Raw genomic sequence first — 18,692 nt, 5'->3', positions numbered from 1 at the left:
ATTTTTCTCACTAGGGGAAGCTGCATGATCCTCAGCTCATGGGGATCATCCCAAGGATTGCACATGATATCTTTGACCATATTTATTCCATGGATGAGAACTTGGAGTTTCACATCAAGGTAAGTGCTATCCCATGAGTACCAAGACTCTAGGTCTCAAATCATGTTGCTTCGTCTTCTTCCTTTTATGTACATGTAAAAGATGGTTTTATCTAATTCAAATGACATTCCTGTGGGAAGCAGAGCCCTATTTATTTAAAAACTTGAGCCCAATACTTAGCCATCTGGATAGTTTGCTTGAAATCGTGAGATTATGAAAGTGAAGGCCCTCTTTGGAATGGAATCATCTTGATGTCTGAATTCTACCTTTTACCCTATGGATTTCTGTAGCTATGACCAGAATATGTCTATATTTGGGTTAGGACAAAGTGAGTTCCATGGAACATGAGCCCTTGTATTATTTAGCAATAGATAAGCTACCAGAGAAAAAGACAATTAACAAATAAACTGGGAAAATAATTTGATGAAAAAAATGTTAAATTAATCACAAGTTAAATTAATTGAATAAAATGCATCTCTGCAAAGGAGGCATGTGCTGTACTACATTTCTTTATATTAGGACACGCATTTATCCCCCTTGGAATATAATAGGTTAGTGTTTTGAGGAACACATTCTGACAAGTATTGGGGAAGGGTATTCTCATCATTTTTCTCTTTGTTTTTGTTTTAACTAAAACCTCTGTACTAGCTTAAATTTGACTTGAAAGAAAGATTTCTACTGTATTTTTTAGCTGTTAAATCATAAAATATGATATTTTAGGTATATTCATTGGAACTTTTTGTGTGCAAATTACTGAAGGTCATTTGTCTAAGCAAATGGAAGAAATTGTTGTAAGATACAGAATCTAATAGGTGTGGAGCAGAGGCTGTGAAAGAAGGAAATAAATCCAAACTTTGCTTTTCTTTTTTTTTAACTTAAAAATTGCGATATAAATTACATACCATAAAATTCAGCCTTTTAAAATGTACAGTTTGTTGGGCTTCAGTATATTCCCCAAATTGGACAGTCATGGTCTTGTCAAATTTCAGAACATTTTCATCACCCCCTAATAGCAGCTTGATACCCATTACAGGCCCTGTTTCTCTTTCTTTTCTTCTCTCTCTTATTCCAGACCACCTCTCTCTCTCTTGGTTGGGAATGGGCCACTTGGCAGCTCCTGTTCCATGTTCCCTTATTTCCCACCCCACCTTCTGTTAGGAAAGGCTCAGTGACCCAGCTAGGGTAGGTGCCCCCGCCCTGGCTCTCTCTGACCAGGATGCATATGGTGTCCGAGTCCCCCCGCTGTCACTTGAGAATGGCTTGACAGGACGGGAAGGGAAGGAGGCTTTCTAGGAAGCCTCAGAACTGAGCAGATTTCCCTGAAAAGCTGGAGCCTTAGTGCACTAGACTCAGACTAGAGATGGGAAAACTCAAGTTCAGAGGTAGACCATTGGATGGCCTAAGTTATGAATAGACCCAGAGCAGACTGGTTCCACATGTGTACTTCTTCCTTACTTATACTAAATTTCTTCCTTATTTCTGCTATCTACTTTTCCTAAATTACATAAAATGAAGGCAACATCTGTTTGCCCAATTGTAAATTATATCCAGCAAATCACTTTCCCTTGCAGTTTCCTTTGTGGGCTAAAGCCTGCTTCTCCTTGCCAGGCTTCTTTATATCTAAGGATACAGAAGCTTGTTGCTTTGATGGGATCAAGATTTAGAAGCTTAGTGCTCCTTTAAGACTGTTCAAATTTAAATACCTTAAACTACTGCAGACTTCTTATGTGATAATCCTGCAGTAAGATGTTAAACCAATTACTGTCCTGGAAATAGTGTCTTGTGTTAGAATCTTATTATAAAAACAGCCCTAGTATGAAGTGGGAGGAGGAGAGCAACATTTTCTAAGTCTCTAGGGCTGAATTTTGTAGTTTAGATTCCTGTTTTGCATTTGTAGTTAATGCTTACTTGTTTCATAAATAATACTTTTATGTGGACAAGTTAGCTGCTGACTACTGTGTATTTTGAACTGAGTAGTGACAGGTTAAATCAAAAGAAAGAGGACTGATTAAGGCAGTATTGAAAATCTGCTCCTCAAAATGAATCCCACAGAGGCTTTAAATGTTATTTCTGAATATGTTATTGCTTAATGTCAAACTATGCCTATTTATTTCCTTCCTCCTGGTCTCACAAAGTATTTGAAGTGACAGAAAAATAAAATTAGATCTCTGACCAAAAGCAGAAATTAATAAACCTGAATTCTGCTTCTTGTATTAAATGTGAACAGGATTCTAATTGCCGGATTTGCCAGTGTCTACTTTACAACTGCTTTTTAGCTGTAATTAATTTTCTATGTAATCTATGGAAATAAAGCCACATGTTTAAGATCTCAAGGTAACAGAAAGGTCTTAATGAAGATTAGACGGTTGTGCAACAAGTTGAACAGGTTGGCACCAGGGCAGAGTTGGCTGCAGGAAGAGGCAGGTTAGAGATCTATAGGATTAGAGGCCAGCAGGGTCATGAAGACTTGGGAAGTGGGGAGTGCAGCAGTTTGAGAGATTATACAGAGCACTGAGGGGCTGGGGTGTGCTCAGTGGCAGAGTGTTTGCCTAGCATGTGCTAGGCCTTGGGTTCCATCTCCAGCACCAAAAAAGAAAACCAAAACTAAGCAACCTCAAAACTGGAAGTAGAGAACAGTGAATCATTCTAATGTCAGGTAGGTATGTGCATGAGAGACAGAGTGACAGGGCATTTGGAGAAATGTTCAGGTAAGCAATGTTGTTAGGGAAACAGCCAACCAGAAGATGATGCCCAGCTGCAGATTTCGGGATTCAAAGCCAAGACCTCCAGTCTCCCAGGAACTGAGAAGTTAGATGGTTCTAGACTGAGGCATGCAAAAGATAGAGGACCAGAACCTAGTCAGAGTAGGGATTAGGGCCGATGTAAGGAGACTTCATGTTCCCCCAATTAGAGGCAGCCTGGTCCTGAAATGGGATATGGAATAGCTTCACCAATATGACACAGCCCAGCTTTGGACCTCTATAGCTACAGTCATGGGTAGCTTAACAACAGAGTATATTCCGAGAGATGTGTCATTTAGGTGACTTGCCATTCTTCACACATCACAGAGTGTGCTTACACCAACTAAGGAAGCTATGATGTCACTAGGCAGTATACTTTTAGGGGACCACTATCCTGTACATGGTCCAGTACTGACCAAAACATTGTTATGTGGTACATGACTATACTCTCCTTTTTGTCCATTTCTTTGTTTATATTTCACAAACACTTATGAATGAGGGGAGAAAAATGTTTATCTGGCAGATGTAAGCTGAGTGCAGAATACTAGAGGGGATTTTTGACATCATAATGTCTAATGGGTTAATCTGACATATGGGAAAATTTAGACTCTAGGGTCTTATTTATGTGTGAATTAAATCCCCATGACCACATATTTAGGTAAAACAGTCCTTAGTCATCAGCCAACTAAGAGTCACCTGGGAAATTTAGAAGCTGATTCCTAAGCCCTAGTCTCAGAGATTCTGACCTAGTAAAACTACAGTTGAGTTCAGGACTCTGCAAGCTAAATAAATTCTGTAGGTGACGTTGATGCAAACGGTGCTAGGGCCGAGGTCTGAGAACAAGTCACTGGAAGGCTTCCTTTTCCTCTCGCAGTGCAGTCATCTCTTAATAGGTCACATTTGGTTCAAATCTTTCCTAGATTCTCCTGGCCACCTTCTCTGGCTCTCTCCCAGTTACCTTTTTGAACTCTTGTAGTTCCAAGTACATTGCCCTTATCCCGTCCGTCTTCCTTCTTGTGAATGTGTGGATTGTGCTCTCCCCCAGTTCGGATGGGCTGTCAGTATTATTCAGTAAGGTGAGGGCCATTCATTTTTTAGAATTGCTTGCAGAGGGTGTTGTTATATTCTGGCTGTTGTCATATATAGAAGTTCGCTTGGTGCCCATCTACTGTAAAACTAGGGTCCTCCTGAAGGTGGCTAACTCATGAGGTAAATAACATGTAAATGGAGACCCAAGGAGCTATGACGTGGGTGGACAATGGTCCACACTTAGCAGCGATGTCCAGAGCAGTCTGAGCAAACAGGAAGCAGGAGGAGCACAGGTGAGCTGGCTGCAGCTTTGTGCTCAGGACGCTGGGTCTTCTCTCGGTCTCCTCTCTTCTTCTTCTATTTAGCCATGCATGACAAAGCCGTTGTATGGTTTTGAATTATTGATGTTTTTGAATTATAGGTGTCATACCTATTCCAATTTCAATTTGTCTTTAATCAGGTTTCCTATTTTGAGATCTACCTCGACAAAATAAGGGATTTACTTGATGGTGAGTAACCTTAAAGCTTATCTTTATTTACTCTGTAAATAAAAGTCCAGGAAGGTCAAAATGACTTGCAGTCCTTCTGCCTGAGAAATTGAACTTATAGAGATGTTTTCTTGCCTTCAGGCTGCATGCTCACTGTCAGCCACAGCTTAAATTTTCAAAACGCGAAAATGTTAGATTTACCTATCTTCTTTAACAATTTCTATATTTCCTCCAATATAGGGTTTTTAACTTTTTTTTCTTCTTTGCATGTTATTATTATCTTTGTAGTATCCAAGACCAACTTGGCTGTTCATGAAGATAAAAACAGAGTTCCATACGTAAAGGTAGGAAGGAGACTTGATTGGTGATGTGAATGATTTTTCTGTCATCACTGTCAAAGTAATTAGTGTATTATGTAAGATGCCCGCAATAGTATCTATAAATGGCATATAGGTACGTAATCATGTTTCTTATGTTTAATATTGACCTGTCCAAAAAAAGAATATTTAATTTTTTCAATTGTATCTTTATATAAATTATTATTATCTTTGTTTAGTGCTGGGCACGGACCCACACCCTACCCCTTTGATGTAAATAATTATTATCTAAGATTGTTTACATTTGAAGAGACTTTGGGATGAAGCACAGTAGCTTACACTTTGTAGTTGAGGGAAGTGTGTCATATCTAGGACGTCAAAGTATCTATTGATGGGTGCCATGGTAAAATAATGAAGGTATCTCACCTATTTCTTCTTTTCTCCTCAATTTTCTTCTTTTATTCCCTGTCTCCAGCAAATATTTCGGTTGGTTATGAATACGTACTCAAAATCCTAGGAAAATCCAGCATTTCTTTTATGGTTTACTTCTGGTTTCCTAGGTTTCCTAGGTTTTGCTTAGATTTCTCTTTAATGTAGAATTTAAGCCCAAGGCAGATGAGACATTTTTGGATCAACATTGCAGCCTTACTTATCTGTGTCTCCAGAAAGAATTGGGAAGATGTTTAGGTACTTCCAACTGTTGTTTCTTTTCAATTCGTTTGCTGGCCGACCTGACCTGATCTGGCCTCTCATCTAGGGGTGCACGGAGCGTTTTGTGTCAAGCCCGGAGGAGGTCATGGATGTCATAGATGAAGGCAAAGCAAACCGACACGTGGCTGTTACAAGTAAGTGTGGTGATAATGTTTCCTCCGCTGTGACTTAGGGTGCAATGTTTGTCTCCCAACAGGAGGGCTGGGCGAGAAGCTATAAATTCAGTACAGTGTGGGAAGGTAGTTAGTTAGAGACAGTGGCCTGAACACACTCCAGGGCATGTGCAGGGTGGTGTGTCCGGGGGATTGTGGGAAAGATGTCTTCAGCTCTCTGAAGTGCTCTGAGGTCTTGGAATGTTGAATGAGACTCTTTGAACCTGATAGTGGCCTCAGCCTAAACAGTAAAGAAAACAACCAGCCAACAAAGAGGATAAGAAGTAAGCTTCTCTCTAGGTTTGTTTTAACCATGTTAATGTTCATATTTGGTACAAAAAAACTCCAACCCAACAAGTTTTACATACCAGTCATGTATGTGAGGAAAGATACCTTGTGAGATTTCTGCCTTCTGTATAAAGAGAAAAGAAAGGCAAAGAGGAAGTCAGAAGGCAAGGTAGGAGCTTCCCAAGCCACTAATGCCATGTTCCAGTGGATGCATTCAGAGCAGCTCATTTGCTTGGCACTTCTTGCCTCTGTGTGCATCTCGTGTCAAGAGTGTGTCCAGAGTGGCAGAGGTTCCATGAAAAGACTGAGGTTCTCTACCTCATTCCAAGGCATGTGGACAATGAGAGAGAGTGCGTATGAAGTGGAAGTAAGTAAGGATTTCTAGCTTTAAGGAGGAAAAAAACAATCTGCAGTGTATTTTAACATGGTCTGGGCACCGACACTGAGAGGAAGATGGCTTGCTCTTTTTTCTCAGTGTGTGAAGTGCTAGGTTTGACCTAACACACAGAGAACTCTCATCCTCTTAGCTGGCCCAGGGGAAGCCTGGACAGGTAGTGAGCTCACTCTCATGTGGTACAAGGGATTCAGTCATGGTTTCGTTGACTGTTTTGGGTTCTTTAAGTCTCTTCCACCTAGGATTCTGATTCTGTGACCCAGAACTGCGATTCTTAACCTTTTCTTTACCCAACAATGTACCATATGATATTCATATACGTGGCAAAGTTAACAGTTGAGCCTAGACTTGGATACAGTGTAGGCCAAACTCCACTTCCTTCTCTCCTGCCTGAAATGCACACACACTTAAGAAGTCATTGACTGTGTTTCTTAAGCTATTGTTAGTCATGAATTATTCATGGCATACCTGGCAGCCCTTTTTGGCCCCTATCTTAGTTACTTTTCTCATTGCTGAGACAAAATACCTGTCACTCACAAATTAAAGGAGGAAAGGTTTATTTCACCTTACAGTTTATAGAGATTTCAGTCAATAGTCAGCTGAGAGGGGTATGGCAGAGGAGAAACAGTTCATGGCCTGACGGGCAGAAGGCAGAAAGTAGCAGCAGAAGCAGACTTCCCTTTTCCTTTTATCTGGTCCAGGCTATAAGTTTTTTGGGTGGTGCCACCCACACCCAGCAGGGGCCTTCTCACTGTCCACACCCAGAACTATTCTAATTCCAATTAGTGGACTAATTTAGTAGCAGCCAGCTCTAATCCCATTGTCACACGCCCTGCCCTAGATCCAACCAGCTCTGTAAAGCCCCACCTATGAGTCCATGAGGCTTTGGGGGGACATCTAGACACAAGCCCTAACAACCCCCCAGTTCAAAACTTCTGTTCCAAAATACTACTATTGTTCTTATCATCTGCCAGGTTTTGTTTCCTTGTGGTAAAATGTATATAAAATACAATTTATTATTTTAACTAGGTTTAAGTATACAGTGCCATGCTATGAAGTATAGTCACATTGTATGTAACATCACCACCATAACTACCAAAACTTTTTCACCTTCCACCTGAAACTCTTTTTTAAAAAAATTGGTTTTCATTTAAATTCTTTGTGTGGAGTTGGTACATGTATGTAACACGGCTTCCTCACCCCTTCCCCATCTCTTAGTCCCCTTCCCATTTGAGAAAGATCTCTTTACTTTGTTATCTATCTTTTATTTTTATCTTTATTTATATTTTGGGTTTCTCATATAATATTTAAGCCTGTGTGTCTGATTTATTTCACTTAACATTATGGTATCAAGGTGCATCCATTTTCCTACAAATGTCTCAGATTTATCTTTCTTTCTTTTTTTTTCGGGGGGGGGGTACCAGGGATCGAACTCAGGTCCTTACGCTTGTGCAGCAGGCGGCAAAACCACTGAGCTAAGTCCCCAGCCCCAGATTTATCTTTCTTTGTAGCAGAATAGTACTCCATTGTGTGTAAATACCACATTTTCTTTATCCATTTATCTGTTGATGGACATCTAGGCTGGTTCCAAGATTTAATTATTATGAATTGTGCTGCTGTAGGCAGCATGCATATATTACTGTAGTATATAATACTTTTTTGGGGAAGATATCTAGAAGAGGAATAGATGGGTCAAATGGAATTTCTAGTTTTAGTTTTTTGAGGATTCTTCATACTGATTTCCATAGTGGTTGTACTAGTTTACGTTCCCACTGACAACGTAGAAGGGTTCCTTTTTCTCCACAGCCTTGCCAGTATTTATTATTATTTGATTTCTTGGTGATAGCTCTTCTTTCTGGGGTTAGATGGAATCTCTGTTAATTTGCATTTCCCTAATGACCAGTGATGTTAAACATTTCTTCAGGTGTTTATTAGCCATTTATACTTCTGGGAAGTGTCTTTGTTTACTTGCCCATGCTTTCATTGGTCTTTTATTTTCGAGGCTTTACTTTTTTGAGTTCTTTATATATTCCAGACATGAGTCCTCTGTCTGAGGGATAGCTGGCCAATTTTTTTTTTTTCATTTTGTAAGTTGTCTTTTTTTTCTATTGGTTGTTTGTTTTGCTGTGGAGAAGCTTTTTAATTTGATATGATCTGACTCTTTTTTTTGTACTATTTCCTGTGCAGCTGGGGTTCTGTTCATAAAGTTTTTTATTAATACCTATGACTTCGCGAGTTTTACCTACTTTATCTTTCAGTAGGTTTAGTGTTTCTGTTTTAACATTTAGTTCTTTGATCCATTTTCATTTCAGTTTGGCACATGGTAAGATATAGGGGTCTAGATTCAATCTTCTGCATGTGGATAGGCAGTTCCCCCAACACCATTTATTAAAGAGGCTGTCTTTCTTCCAGTGTATGTTTTTAGCCCTCTGGTCAAATATCAAATAGTTTCACATAATTTTGATTACTGTAATTTTTTTTTCATGAGCAGATGGGTTTATTTCAGCAGTAAGTTTGAAACTCTTTCTTTAAGCAAGTGTACTACAATAATTATATCAGGAATAGACAATTTCCTACACAGTCATGGATATAAAAGTTCTTTTTGTACTTTCGTTCAACACTGATCAACAAGCAGATTCAGTCCACATTTGCTGTGATCGATCTATTGAGTTAACCCAACCTTCTGCTTCAGAGTCTCCGACATCTCAGGTGGAGGCGGGTGGGGGAGCCTGAAGTAGATCTTCATGGAGTCATAGATGAACCACTGTAATGCAGTCAGAGTACTGATCATGATGACAAGGGGAAAGAGTCCCTTCCACACACCTCTAAAGCCAAGTCTCTGGAGGACCTGAGAAGCACTGCTACCTTTCTGTTTCTTTAGCACAGATACCACAGAATCAGCAGGGTGAGAAACACTTGCACAGAAGACTCCAGCTATGTAGCCTGCCACAAATGTTACAACCAACTGTTCTGCCTTTGTACATTCACTTCGGGGCTTAGGAACCGCAAACTTGTACAATGCTTCAACAGTACGTTCAAAGCAGGCGAACTTCATGGTGTGTGGTATTTGTCTTATCCAGAGAGGGGGCAAGAATGCTTTTAGGGTTCCTTCCCTATACATTTTGGGAGCAGCATCTCTCAAAGTGTTAGCATAACCTGGTTGGGTTTGAATTCGAACTTTAGCAGCTTCCATGGGAGCCAGGGCAATGTCAGCAAAGAATTCAGCACTGGCAGAGGCAGCCAGATATAGTGATGTACTCCAGAGATAGGCATTCTCCTCACCAAGCATGTTGCTATACAAGACTTTGAAGACTTCATAAAAGCCAAACTTGCAGAGTCCTTGCGTAGAGTAGCCAATGAAAGTTGGAGCCCATCCCTTAGTCAAACCACGAACACCGTCTTAAGTATAACTGAGAATGCATTAAATATGCCCTTATACTTTTGGGGGTCCACCTGCATACGGCATTTCACTAAATCCAAGGGAGCCGCAGCAGTATGTGTCAGCCCACAATTGGAGACCCCATCAAAGCCACACAGTGCATGAAACTTCATGGAGCCATATTCACAATTGTACTCTTTCACAGCGGTGGCAGCCAGCTTTCGGGGGCGGCGCGGGTCTCCTGGGGACCCAGCCGGGCTGCTGCTGGGGCCTGCGAGGTCATTGTGTACCAGCTGCAGGTGCGGCACGTTGAAGGGATTCACCCGTGCCAGGCGCGCCGCAGACGAGAACATCTCGCTAAGATGGCGCACACCCACCCTCTCCTTTTTTTTGGTACTGGGGATCGAACTCAGTTCCTTATGCTGGTGAGGCAAGTGGTGGAACCACTGAGCTAATTCTCAAGCCCCATTACTGTGATTTTGTAGGTAAGTTTTGAAATCAGTTATTTTGAGACCTCCAAATATTGTTCTTATATTTCAGTATTATTTTGGTTATTCATAGTTCCTTCAGATTCCATATCAATTTTAGGTTGAATTTTTTTATTTCTGTAAAGAATATCATTGAGAGTTTGGTAAAGCTTGTATTGAATCTATAGATTCCTTTGGGTAATATTGACATCTTAGCAATATAAATTTTTAAAATTAATGAACATAGGATATATTTTGTCTAATTTGAAATATCTTTTTAACAACAATTTTAGTTTTCAGGGTAGCTTTTATTTTCTTGTTTATTTTTAAGTGTTTTATCCTTTTTTTTGCTATTCTAAATAGTTGTTTTCTTAATTTCTTTTTCTGATTGTTCATTGTGTATGTATAGAAACACAACTGACTTTGACATTTTGCTTTTGTTTCCTGTAATGTTACTAAATTCATTTATTAATTATAACTTTTGTTCCCCCGGTACTGGGAATGAACTCAGGGCCTTGTGCTTGTGAGGCAGGCGTGACGCCACTGAGCTAAATCTCTGGCCCAGTTATAACTATTTTTTAAAATGAGGTATGTATAGATTTTTTTTTTTTAAATAACATGCAGTCCGGTAAAATGGTTTTGAGAGATGACTGGGGACAGTTGCTGTGGTCTCTCTCTTTTTGGTGGATGAAAACCAGGGTAGGAAAGGATTTTTATTTGTAGGGCCTCATCCGATTGAAGTGTCTTTAATCTGTGAGACCGCTTTGCGCTTAGCACGTGTCAGAGAACTGTATGTCTTAATCCTTCCCTAAGAAAGCCTTAATCCTTCCTTACAAAAGCTTATGATATTCCTGATAAGACCAGGCTTACACACATGACTGAGATAGTAGCATCAGGTACTAACCAGGAGATAGAGACTGAGGGATTTAATTTGAGGTTGGGGGAGCTGTGGGCTTCTCAGAGAGCTGGGCTGACAGAGGACATGGAGGATGGTGGCTTCAGGCGGAGCTGGAGAATCTCTTATTTTAAACTGCCAACCAAGATTCTTAGATTAATTTCTTTGCTAGTTGAAGACATTTTAAATCTTTCATTTCTAGGATGAACATTTTTTTTTAAAGACGAAAGAGCAGTCTCAGATAATTTTAGGTTTTTTATGTATATATTTTTAAGTTTTTTGAGACAAGGTCTCACTGTGTAGTTCAGGCTGGCTTTGAATTCACTATGGGAACTAGGCTGCCTCAGTCTCAAGGTGATCCTCCTGCCTCAGCCTCAGGAGTACTGACTGGGTTCACAGGCATTCACTCCAGGCCCAGCATCTTGTATAATTTTAAAAATTGGTGAGACTTCAAAAAAATGGAGCTTTCAGGCATGGTATGTTGTGCTTTTAAGACCAGAGCCTTACTACCTGTGTTTATGTGTTCTTTGGAGAGCAGCAAATATTTTCTTTTTCAGACATGAATGAACACAGCTCTAGAAGCCATAGCATCTTCCTGATTAATATTAAACAAGAGAATGTAGAGACTGAAAAAAAACTCAGTGGGAAGCTTTATTTGGTTGATTTGGCTGGGAGCGAAAAGGTAATTGGTTCTTTATTTGTATTATCTGTAATTTCCCCGTTACTTGGTTCACTGTGCAATGGTATAATTTTTGTGCTTTTCTATTCCCTGGTTTTAAAGGGCTTTCAAGGTTTCTAATGTCGAGCCAAGATGTTATTAAATTTAACCTTTGTCTTCCCACTCTTTTCTGGTCCTGAAGTTCCCTGTTTGCATCATAAGCTGGAGCTTCAGATGCTCACTCTGATTTATGCCTGGGAGGCCCTGGTGATGACCCCAGGCAAGTGTCGGTCTGAACTTCACCTGGCAAAGGCAGCTGTATACACATGGGTGGGGGATGAACTTCTGTGGACAGGAAAGACCCCTGTGTCATTGTCACAGTGAGATAGGCCAGGGAAGGGCTTTGCCATCTGGAGTGGCAGGGTCACCTCTGCAGGTTTGTTTGTCAAGAGAAGATCTGTTCCCTGGTTCTCTGGCAGTGAGCCTGGACTGACAGTGTCTCATGGGTGGCCTTGGTACCCTCAGGCTGTGAGGCCTGTGATCAGACTAGCCACAAGCCCTGATGGTTCCCTGGTTTTATTAAGACCCTCTGTTGCCATATGTACCCTGTCCCATGCCCTCCTAGGCACTTGCTGGGGTCACACTGTCACACTGCAGGTCAGGTGTGCTTCCCAGAATCTCCAGTCTGTCCCTCCAGGGCACAGTGAAGGCTCCTGCTGCTATGCCCTGGCTGGGGCACAGAGGGCCTCTCAGGCAGCATCACAGAGCAGGTGCATGTACACAGTACCTTTTCTCCATCACCACTGACATCGGCTGGTTGTCGCTGTCCATGCAAGCCTCTCCCGGGCAGTACAGTTGATCCTTACTGACTGCACCCCAACTTCCCACCCACCAAATTATGGCCTCTAACATTCATGTCAGTAATGGCTGCTCTGCCTCCTCTCGTTTGGATTTTGAAATCCATGAGCAGAGAGCCATCTAGATCTTCCTGGGAGGGGATCTAAAATTTTGTTGGTATGGGCTTATAACTGTTTGAACACTCACTAGGATGGACATAATGGAGCAACATTGTGTAGTTCTGGACTGACCATCAGCTTTACTGCTGTGCCACGAAGAGCCGAGTGGCGCTTTTACTCTTACTGAGCACAGAGATGAAAAGTTCTTTTTTCCTTTTTCTAGCACTAGAGGTTGAACTCGGGACCTTTGCACTCAGCAACATCCCCAGCCTCTCCACTTTTTCTTGTTCTTTTTAAAAATTTTAATGTTTTATTTTGAAACACACTCTCACTAAGTTGCTTCGTTGCCCTGGCTGGGCTCAAAATTCTCCTTCATCAGCCTCCCAGAATGCTGGAACTACAAGCCTGTGCCACCACACCTGGCTTCAGAGATGAATATTTAGGGCCTAAATACACCTGAAAACTACTTATTGACAGATCAGAGTGGAGGCCTGCCTCTGTACCATGTTGGTGGTTATTGCTAGTAGTTTTTATGAGATGCTTTTAAGTTGTGTCTTCCTCATAGTTTCTTTTATTCTTGTATTTCATTTGCCCTAGAAGTGTCCACATGAATGTGTCAGTGTGATCTCATAGAACAGAACCCTAGGCTTTAGTTCCCATCTCTCCTAAAGGCCATTCTTTCCTAGGCAGGCAGTTTGACATCTCTGGAGCTCACTTTCCTTGTCTCTAAAAGGGAGGTAATAGGTAGTACCTGCCTCTTGAATTTCATGGAGTTAAGATACTCAAATAGGAAAACATCCTAAAAACCATGCCATGAATGGACTTAGCATTTGTGACCCATGATTTCTCTGTCTGTAAGCAGGGGAAGATGAGAAGATGCGAAGCTGTCCTATTTGAGAAAACTTCCCCCTGGACAGGCGTTCACCTCTGCTGTCAGAGGTTTCTCCTTGATATGTAACTGAAATCCATCTTTGTACAGTTTAAAATGATTTCTTCTCTTTTCTTTCTTCAAAGAGCAGCTGCTCACCCCACATCGTTTGTCTAGGCAACATAGAAGGAATCATGCTGAGTTTCTTTTTTCTTTTTCCAGCATCTGTAAACTACTCTCTACCTAGAGCAAATGCTATAAATGTGCAATTACCAGAAATAACATAGCAGAGGAGGCACTGTGCAGGGCCCCTCTGGCAGTAGAGGAAAGACAAATTTATAGTGTAAGACACAACTTTCTTGACTTTTCGTGCTTCTCCAGGATTTTTTGCTATTTGAATATTTTTTTTTCTGGCTGTGGAGGTTAGCAGGGGAGGAACAGAGTCTGGGCTACCATTCCCACCACCTGTTGTCTTTTGCCTGGATTTGGAACTTTTATTTTCCATTTTACCCATTATTCCATTCATTGTGGCTCAGGACAGCATTTTCTCTTAACACTTCCCTCTGGGCTCCCTCTGGTGTAGAGACTGTAGTTTAGTCTCCCAGGACCCAAGCTTACCTGTGATGACAGTACTGCTAGAGCCTGGTTTCCCCGGATGAATGCGCCCTGGGGAAGCATCTGCAGCTCTCCCACTTGAGGCATTTCAGCCATTCCACTAAAACCTAATTGAGAGGAAAATGACAGCGGGAGAGACCAAACCCCCAATCTCATGCTCCAGGGATGGTTCTATCAATGTAGTTCTTACTTACTTTTACTTTCCCTTGCTTTCTAGCAGGACCTTCCCCTTTGCCCTCGTGTGAATTTGAATTTTCTACCTTGCTCTCTTACTGCCTGGTACAGCTTACTACTTTGTCTTCTTGTAGGTCAGCAAAACTGGTGCCGAGGGAGCTGTTCTTGATGAAGCTAAAAACATCAATAAGTCTTTGTCTGCTCTTGGAAATGTGATCTCTGCCTTGGCAGAAGGGACAGTAAGTGACCCTGTCCACGTCTATTAAATAATATTACGAAAAGTTGCTTTTGGGTTTGCATGTTCTCTTTGTCACACAGCCTAGAGATTCATTCGTTTTTCTATTTGGAAAAGAACAGAAGGAATCCTGGCTGTGGATACCTGTTGCTGGGAGATCCAGTCCATTAAAAAGTGTGAATAGTGATGCTGATTTCCTATGGGCATTTTAAACTTTGGCAAGATCCAAAGACCTGGCCACAAATTGTTATTTCATGCATATTTCTAAGTCCAGTGTCTCCCTCCCTTATTGGCTTGCTTCTACAGTTTTCCTTTGAATGGGCCATCAAAACCAATACTTTTTCTTTTCCTACATAGAAAACACATGTGCCATACCGGGACAGCAAGATGACTCGGATCCTCCAGGACTCTCTGGGTGGGAACTGTAGAACCACCATTGTCATTTGCTGCTCTCCTTCTGTCTTCAATGAGGCTGAGACCAAGTCCACGCTGATGTTTGGACAGAGGTGCGTCTGGTCTCTTTGGGTCCGGATTCTGAGCTGAGTCTGAGGTCTTACGTGTGAGTGGTATGGGGCTAGTGTGTGAGCCTGAGGCTGTGAGCAGTTACTGAATTGGGTCTAGCAGGTGATCTGTGAACTTGAGGAATCATTTGGAATTTATTAAGGTCAAAGGAATAGTCATGGCTTTAAATAATAGGGAGGAATAAGCTAAAGATACGATGTTTAAAAGAGCAAAACAGAACACTCACAGAACTCATACTCACTTTCAGTCACACAGACTTTCTATAGATGCTACTTGATAACGGAGTGAAGTGTTGCTTTTGTTCTTCATGGAACCAAAGTAATGTTTAGGTTCATTTGATTTCAAGCGTACAAGTCTTGTATTGCTTAAATCTAGAGTCTCCTCCAAAAGCCTCATGTATTTGGAATTATGGGGGCATTATAGCTAAATGTACAGTTAGGAGTTGGGCCTGGTTGGAAGAGGCGGGTTTCTATAGAAATGACCTGGAAGGGTGCATCTCCCTGTCCCTCTCTGCTTCTTGGGTGCCGTGATGTTAGCAGGTTCCCTCCGCCATGCCCCTCCGCCATGCTGTTTGTACCTTGGAGCTAGCCAACCATGGACTGTCAGATTAGCCAAAATAAACCTCTTCTCCTTTGTGTTGTGGGAATCAGTTATTTTGTCCCAACAACAAGGAAATTGACTAATACTAGTCTCAAGATTGGTAACCACCTTTCACTCCCATGTTCGGGATCTTTTGCAAAGTTGCTTGTGAAACATCCAGGAATCTAGATGAATATAGAGTAGTGGCGTAAATAGAACAGGAAAGGAAAAGGCTCTTGTGCTAACCCTGAGGTAAGAGGTACAGATGCAGGCTGAAGGAAGAGGCTTATGCAGCTGTCCTCTCGCTTTCCAAAACGCCCAAATGAGACAAGCTTGGTCTCTGTGGTAGTGATAGGTTGGCAGCAGGAATACCCCAGGAATCCTCCAGCAACAATCCTGGATAGGGCTTGCTTCTTACCTTTCTTTCCATTCTTGCCGTTTTCTTTTTCACCTACCTCCTCCCGTTGCCCAGGGCTGACCTCCTTCAGCCATATTTCCTTAGCTCTGTTGTCCAGATCCAGTCCTCTCAGCCATGGCGTTCCCATGGTTAGTTAGTTTCCCAAGAGCTTGGAGCGCTGTGGAGCTGGACGACCTGAGCATCTTTAGTATCCAGTGGGCTGAGCCTGGAGCTGGAGTTGGAGATGGGGGTTCTACGGCCATCATTCCACCTGATGGAACACTCCTGTGGGCTTCGTACAAGTTACCAGTTCTCTGTGGCCCTTACTGCCTCATTTGTAAAGGCATGCTCCTCGCACTCTGCGGCCTTCCTCCTGGGAGTGGCTATGCCTGAGAAGCAGTTTCAAAGGCCTGGAGAAAGGTCTGGTGGGGTGGGCCGTGCCCCATGGGAAATTGCTGTGGCTTGTTTGAACTGCACGAAACCTGTCATCTTATGAGCCCTCAGCAGAACATAGAGTTATGCAGTCATAGCACTGGTGCGATGTCTAAATAAATAATAATCATGCTGAAATGTTGTGGAATTAACATCTTTTTAAACTGCATTTGGGTCCTTTACTTCCTCTCAGTGACTTCCTTGATTTGACAAATGCTTTGCCAGTGGGCTTGCAGTGGCCTAACACCCACTTTCCTCAAGGGTCCCAGGACACCTCTACACTAGCATGTGCTTTTGATAAACACGGAGTGCACCCTGCTTCTGTCCCCTTTCCCACTCAGTGTCCTAAACTTGAGCTTTAGCAGCTTCCTCTGGAGACATGTCTGAGCAAACTACCTCCAAATGCATTTATAAGTGAAATAGCTCTTTGAAAAAATTCCTACCTGGAAAGCAAAAATATTCTGGATCCTTTCAAGCCAAGGTCACTCTGGGTCATTGGGCTGACTTCAGGTAGCTGTTGTTCGTGGGCATTGGCAACTGTCTACAGATAGTAAATTAGGTATCAGTTCAAGGGATTATAGTCTTTCCTCTGATCTTAGGCCCTCATCAGCATCATCATTATCATTATCACATTTTCAAGCACCAGATAGGTGTTAGACATGTCAGAATCCTCCTTAGCATTTCTAACAGGTAGGGATTATTTCACCTTTGAACAGAGGGTAAAACTGAGAGTTAAACTAAAAGCCATTACATACCATACCTGAGACCATATAGTCAATAATTGAGTAAAGATACAGAATATCCTAGGATATGGCCTGTACTATTTGATCTAGAATTTCTCACATGAAGGCTGCTTGATCTGGAACCTTTATATTGGTCTGTTTTCCATTGCTATAGCAAAAACCCAAGGTTGGATACTTTATAAACAAAAGAGATTTATTTAAGCTAACAGTTCTGGAGATTCAAGGGCATGGTACTGTTATTAGTGTGGCTCTGGCAAAGACTTCATGAGAGATAGTACCACAGTGGCAGTAGTTTGTGTGAGAAGGGAAGACTACATGATGATACAGGAAGCCAGAGAGGCTGGGGAGGTACCCCATTTGTTCTTTTATATCAATCCTGTCATGAGAACTAACCAGGGTTTTGTGGAAACTACCACAATCTTTCTGAAGGCAGCATTACCAGTAACCCAGTTACCTTGTACTAAGCTGCATTTCTTAAAAGGTTTCACCACCTCTCTGCATCATCACATTAAGGACCAGGCCCCCAACACAGGAACTCTTGGGGTACACAAACCATGGCCCAACTATAGCAGTCTGGATGAGTGCACTGCAGTGTCTGAGCACAGCCCTTGGGTTCAGCACACCCAGTTATGAAGCTAAGATTTGCCACTGACCCATTCTCTTGTTTACTTCTGTCTAAGCCTGAAGTCTTCTTGCCTGTGGAATGAGATATAATAATCTTACTCCTTAGAGTGTATAAGAGAACTATATGAGTTGCTTCAGTTTTCATTTAGCATAGGCCAGCATGTAGTAGGCTAACACAATCACACGTTTAGCAGTTTGACGGTATTGACGTTTGGGAAGGTCATGGTAATAGATGAGATTAGATTGGATGTAAAGTCCTGTAAGGGACAGCACTGTAATTAAGAGATTGGATTGAATGTGGATAACCAAGGATTCTAGGAAATAAAAAGTAATGTCAATTATGTTTCCAGATGAAATTGGTTCATCAGTGTCATCTAGATTCTGAGCTGCATGACAGCAAGGAATGAGTTTGTCACTGGCATCAATTTCCACTCAGCATTTAGCACAAGTAGGGGCACAGTAAGTGGTCAGTAAATAAATGCTTATCAAGTAAATGAACCGGTGAACTTAAAGCTTATTATAGGATTCCATGCTGAACTGTCACACCATTATGGGCTAGTTAGGCCCAGAAGTCGGGTTCGGTTTGGATTTGGTGTTTGCTTTTCAGTGTATATTTATATATGTGTGAGGCTTTATTCCTTTGGGCTATCCCCAAGTTAGTTAATTGATTCTTTAAGGGACACTGAACTTCTCTATGGGGCCTGTACCTGTTTTATTGTTAGTGTGAGTTAGAACATTGGATTAGACACGGTATCCGATAGCAAATGAGATTAAGGACTTGGAACTCAAAAAAGCTGCTGGATGCATCCCAAATTCAGTATAACAAGCACGTGTTATATTCACGTTGCAGAGGTGGCCAGGTCTTAAGATAGTGTCGGGGTCTTCAATTATTCCTCTGTGGCTCTTTCAAGGACAAGAGCCGAGTACGT

At 41.7% G+C, this 18,692-nt stretch overlaps 1 protein-coding gene and 1 pseudogene across 1 annotated transcript in view; one reads left to right on the top strand and one right to left on the bottom strand.

The window, feature by feature from the left end:
* Kif5c (kinesin family member 5C) overlaps positions 1-18,692 on the top strand; it is a 169,138-nt gene that overhangs the window by 73,284 nt on the left and 77,162 nt on the right. Inside the window, exons 4-10 of the mRNA XM_004869993.4 lie at positions 15-119; positions 4,330-4,378; positions 4,646-4,701; positions 5,432-5,519; positions 11,518-11,642; positions 14,366-14,470; positions 14,824-14,972. Coding sequence (XP_004870050.1) covers positions 15-119; positions 4,330-4,378; positions 4,646-4,701; positions 5,432-5,519; positions 11,518-11,642; positions 14,366-14,470; positions 14,824-14,972 — 677 coding nt within the window. The remainder of the gene's footprint in view (positions 1-14; positions 120-4,329; positions 4,379-4,645; positions 4,702-5,431; positions 5,520-11,517; positions 11,643-14,365; positions 14,471-14,823; positions 14,973-18,692) is intronic.
* LOC101711175 (solute carrier family 25 member 3 pseudogene) lies at positions 8,812-9,951 on the bottom strand (annotated as a pseudogene).

This window comes from Heterocephalus glaber, unplaced genomic scaffold (genome assembly GCF_053883595.1).
Source record: "Heterocephalus glaber isolate CG9 unplaced genomic scaffold, H.glaber_assembly_v1.0 deba00001097, whole genome shotgun sequence".
Classification (NCBI taxonomy): Eukaryota; Metazoa; Chordata; class Mammalia; order Rodentia; family Bathyergidae; genus Heterocephalus; species Heterocephalus glaber.
The sequence above is the reverse complement of the archived record's forward strand: the minus strand, read 5'-3'. Positions and strand labels throughout refer to the sequence as shown.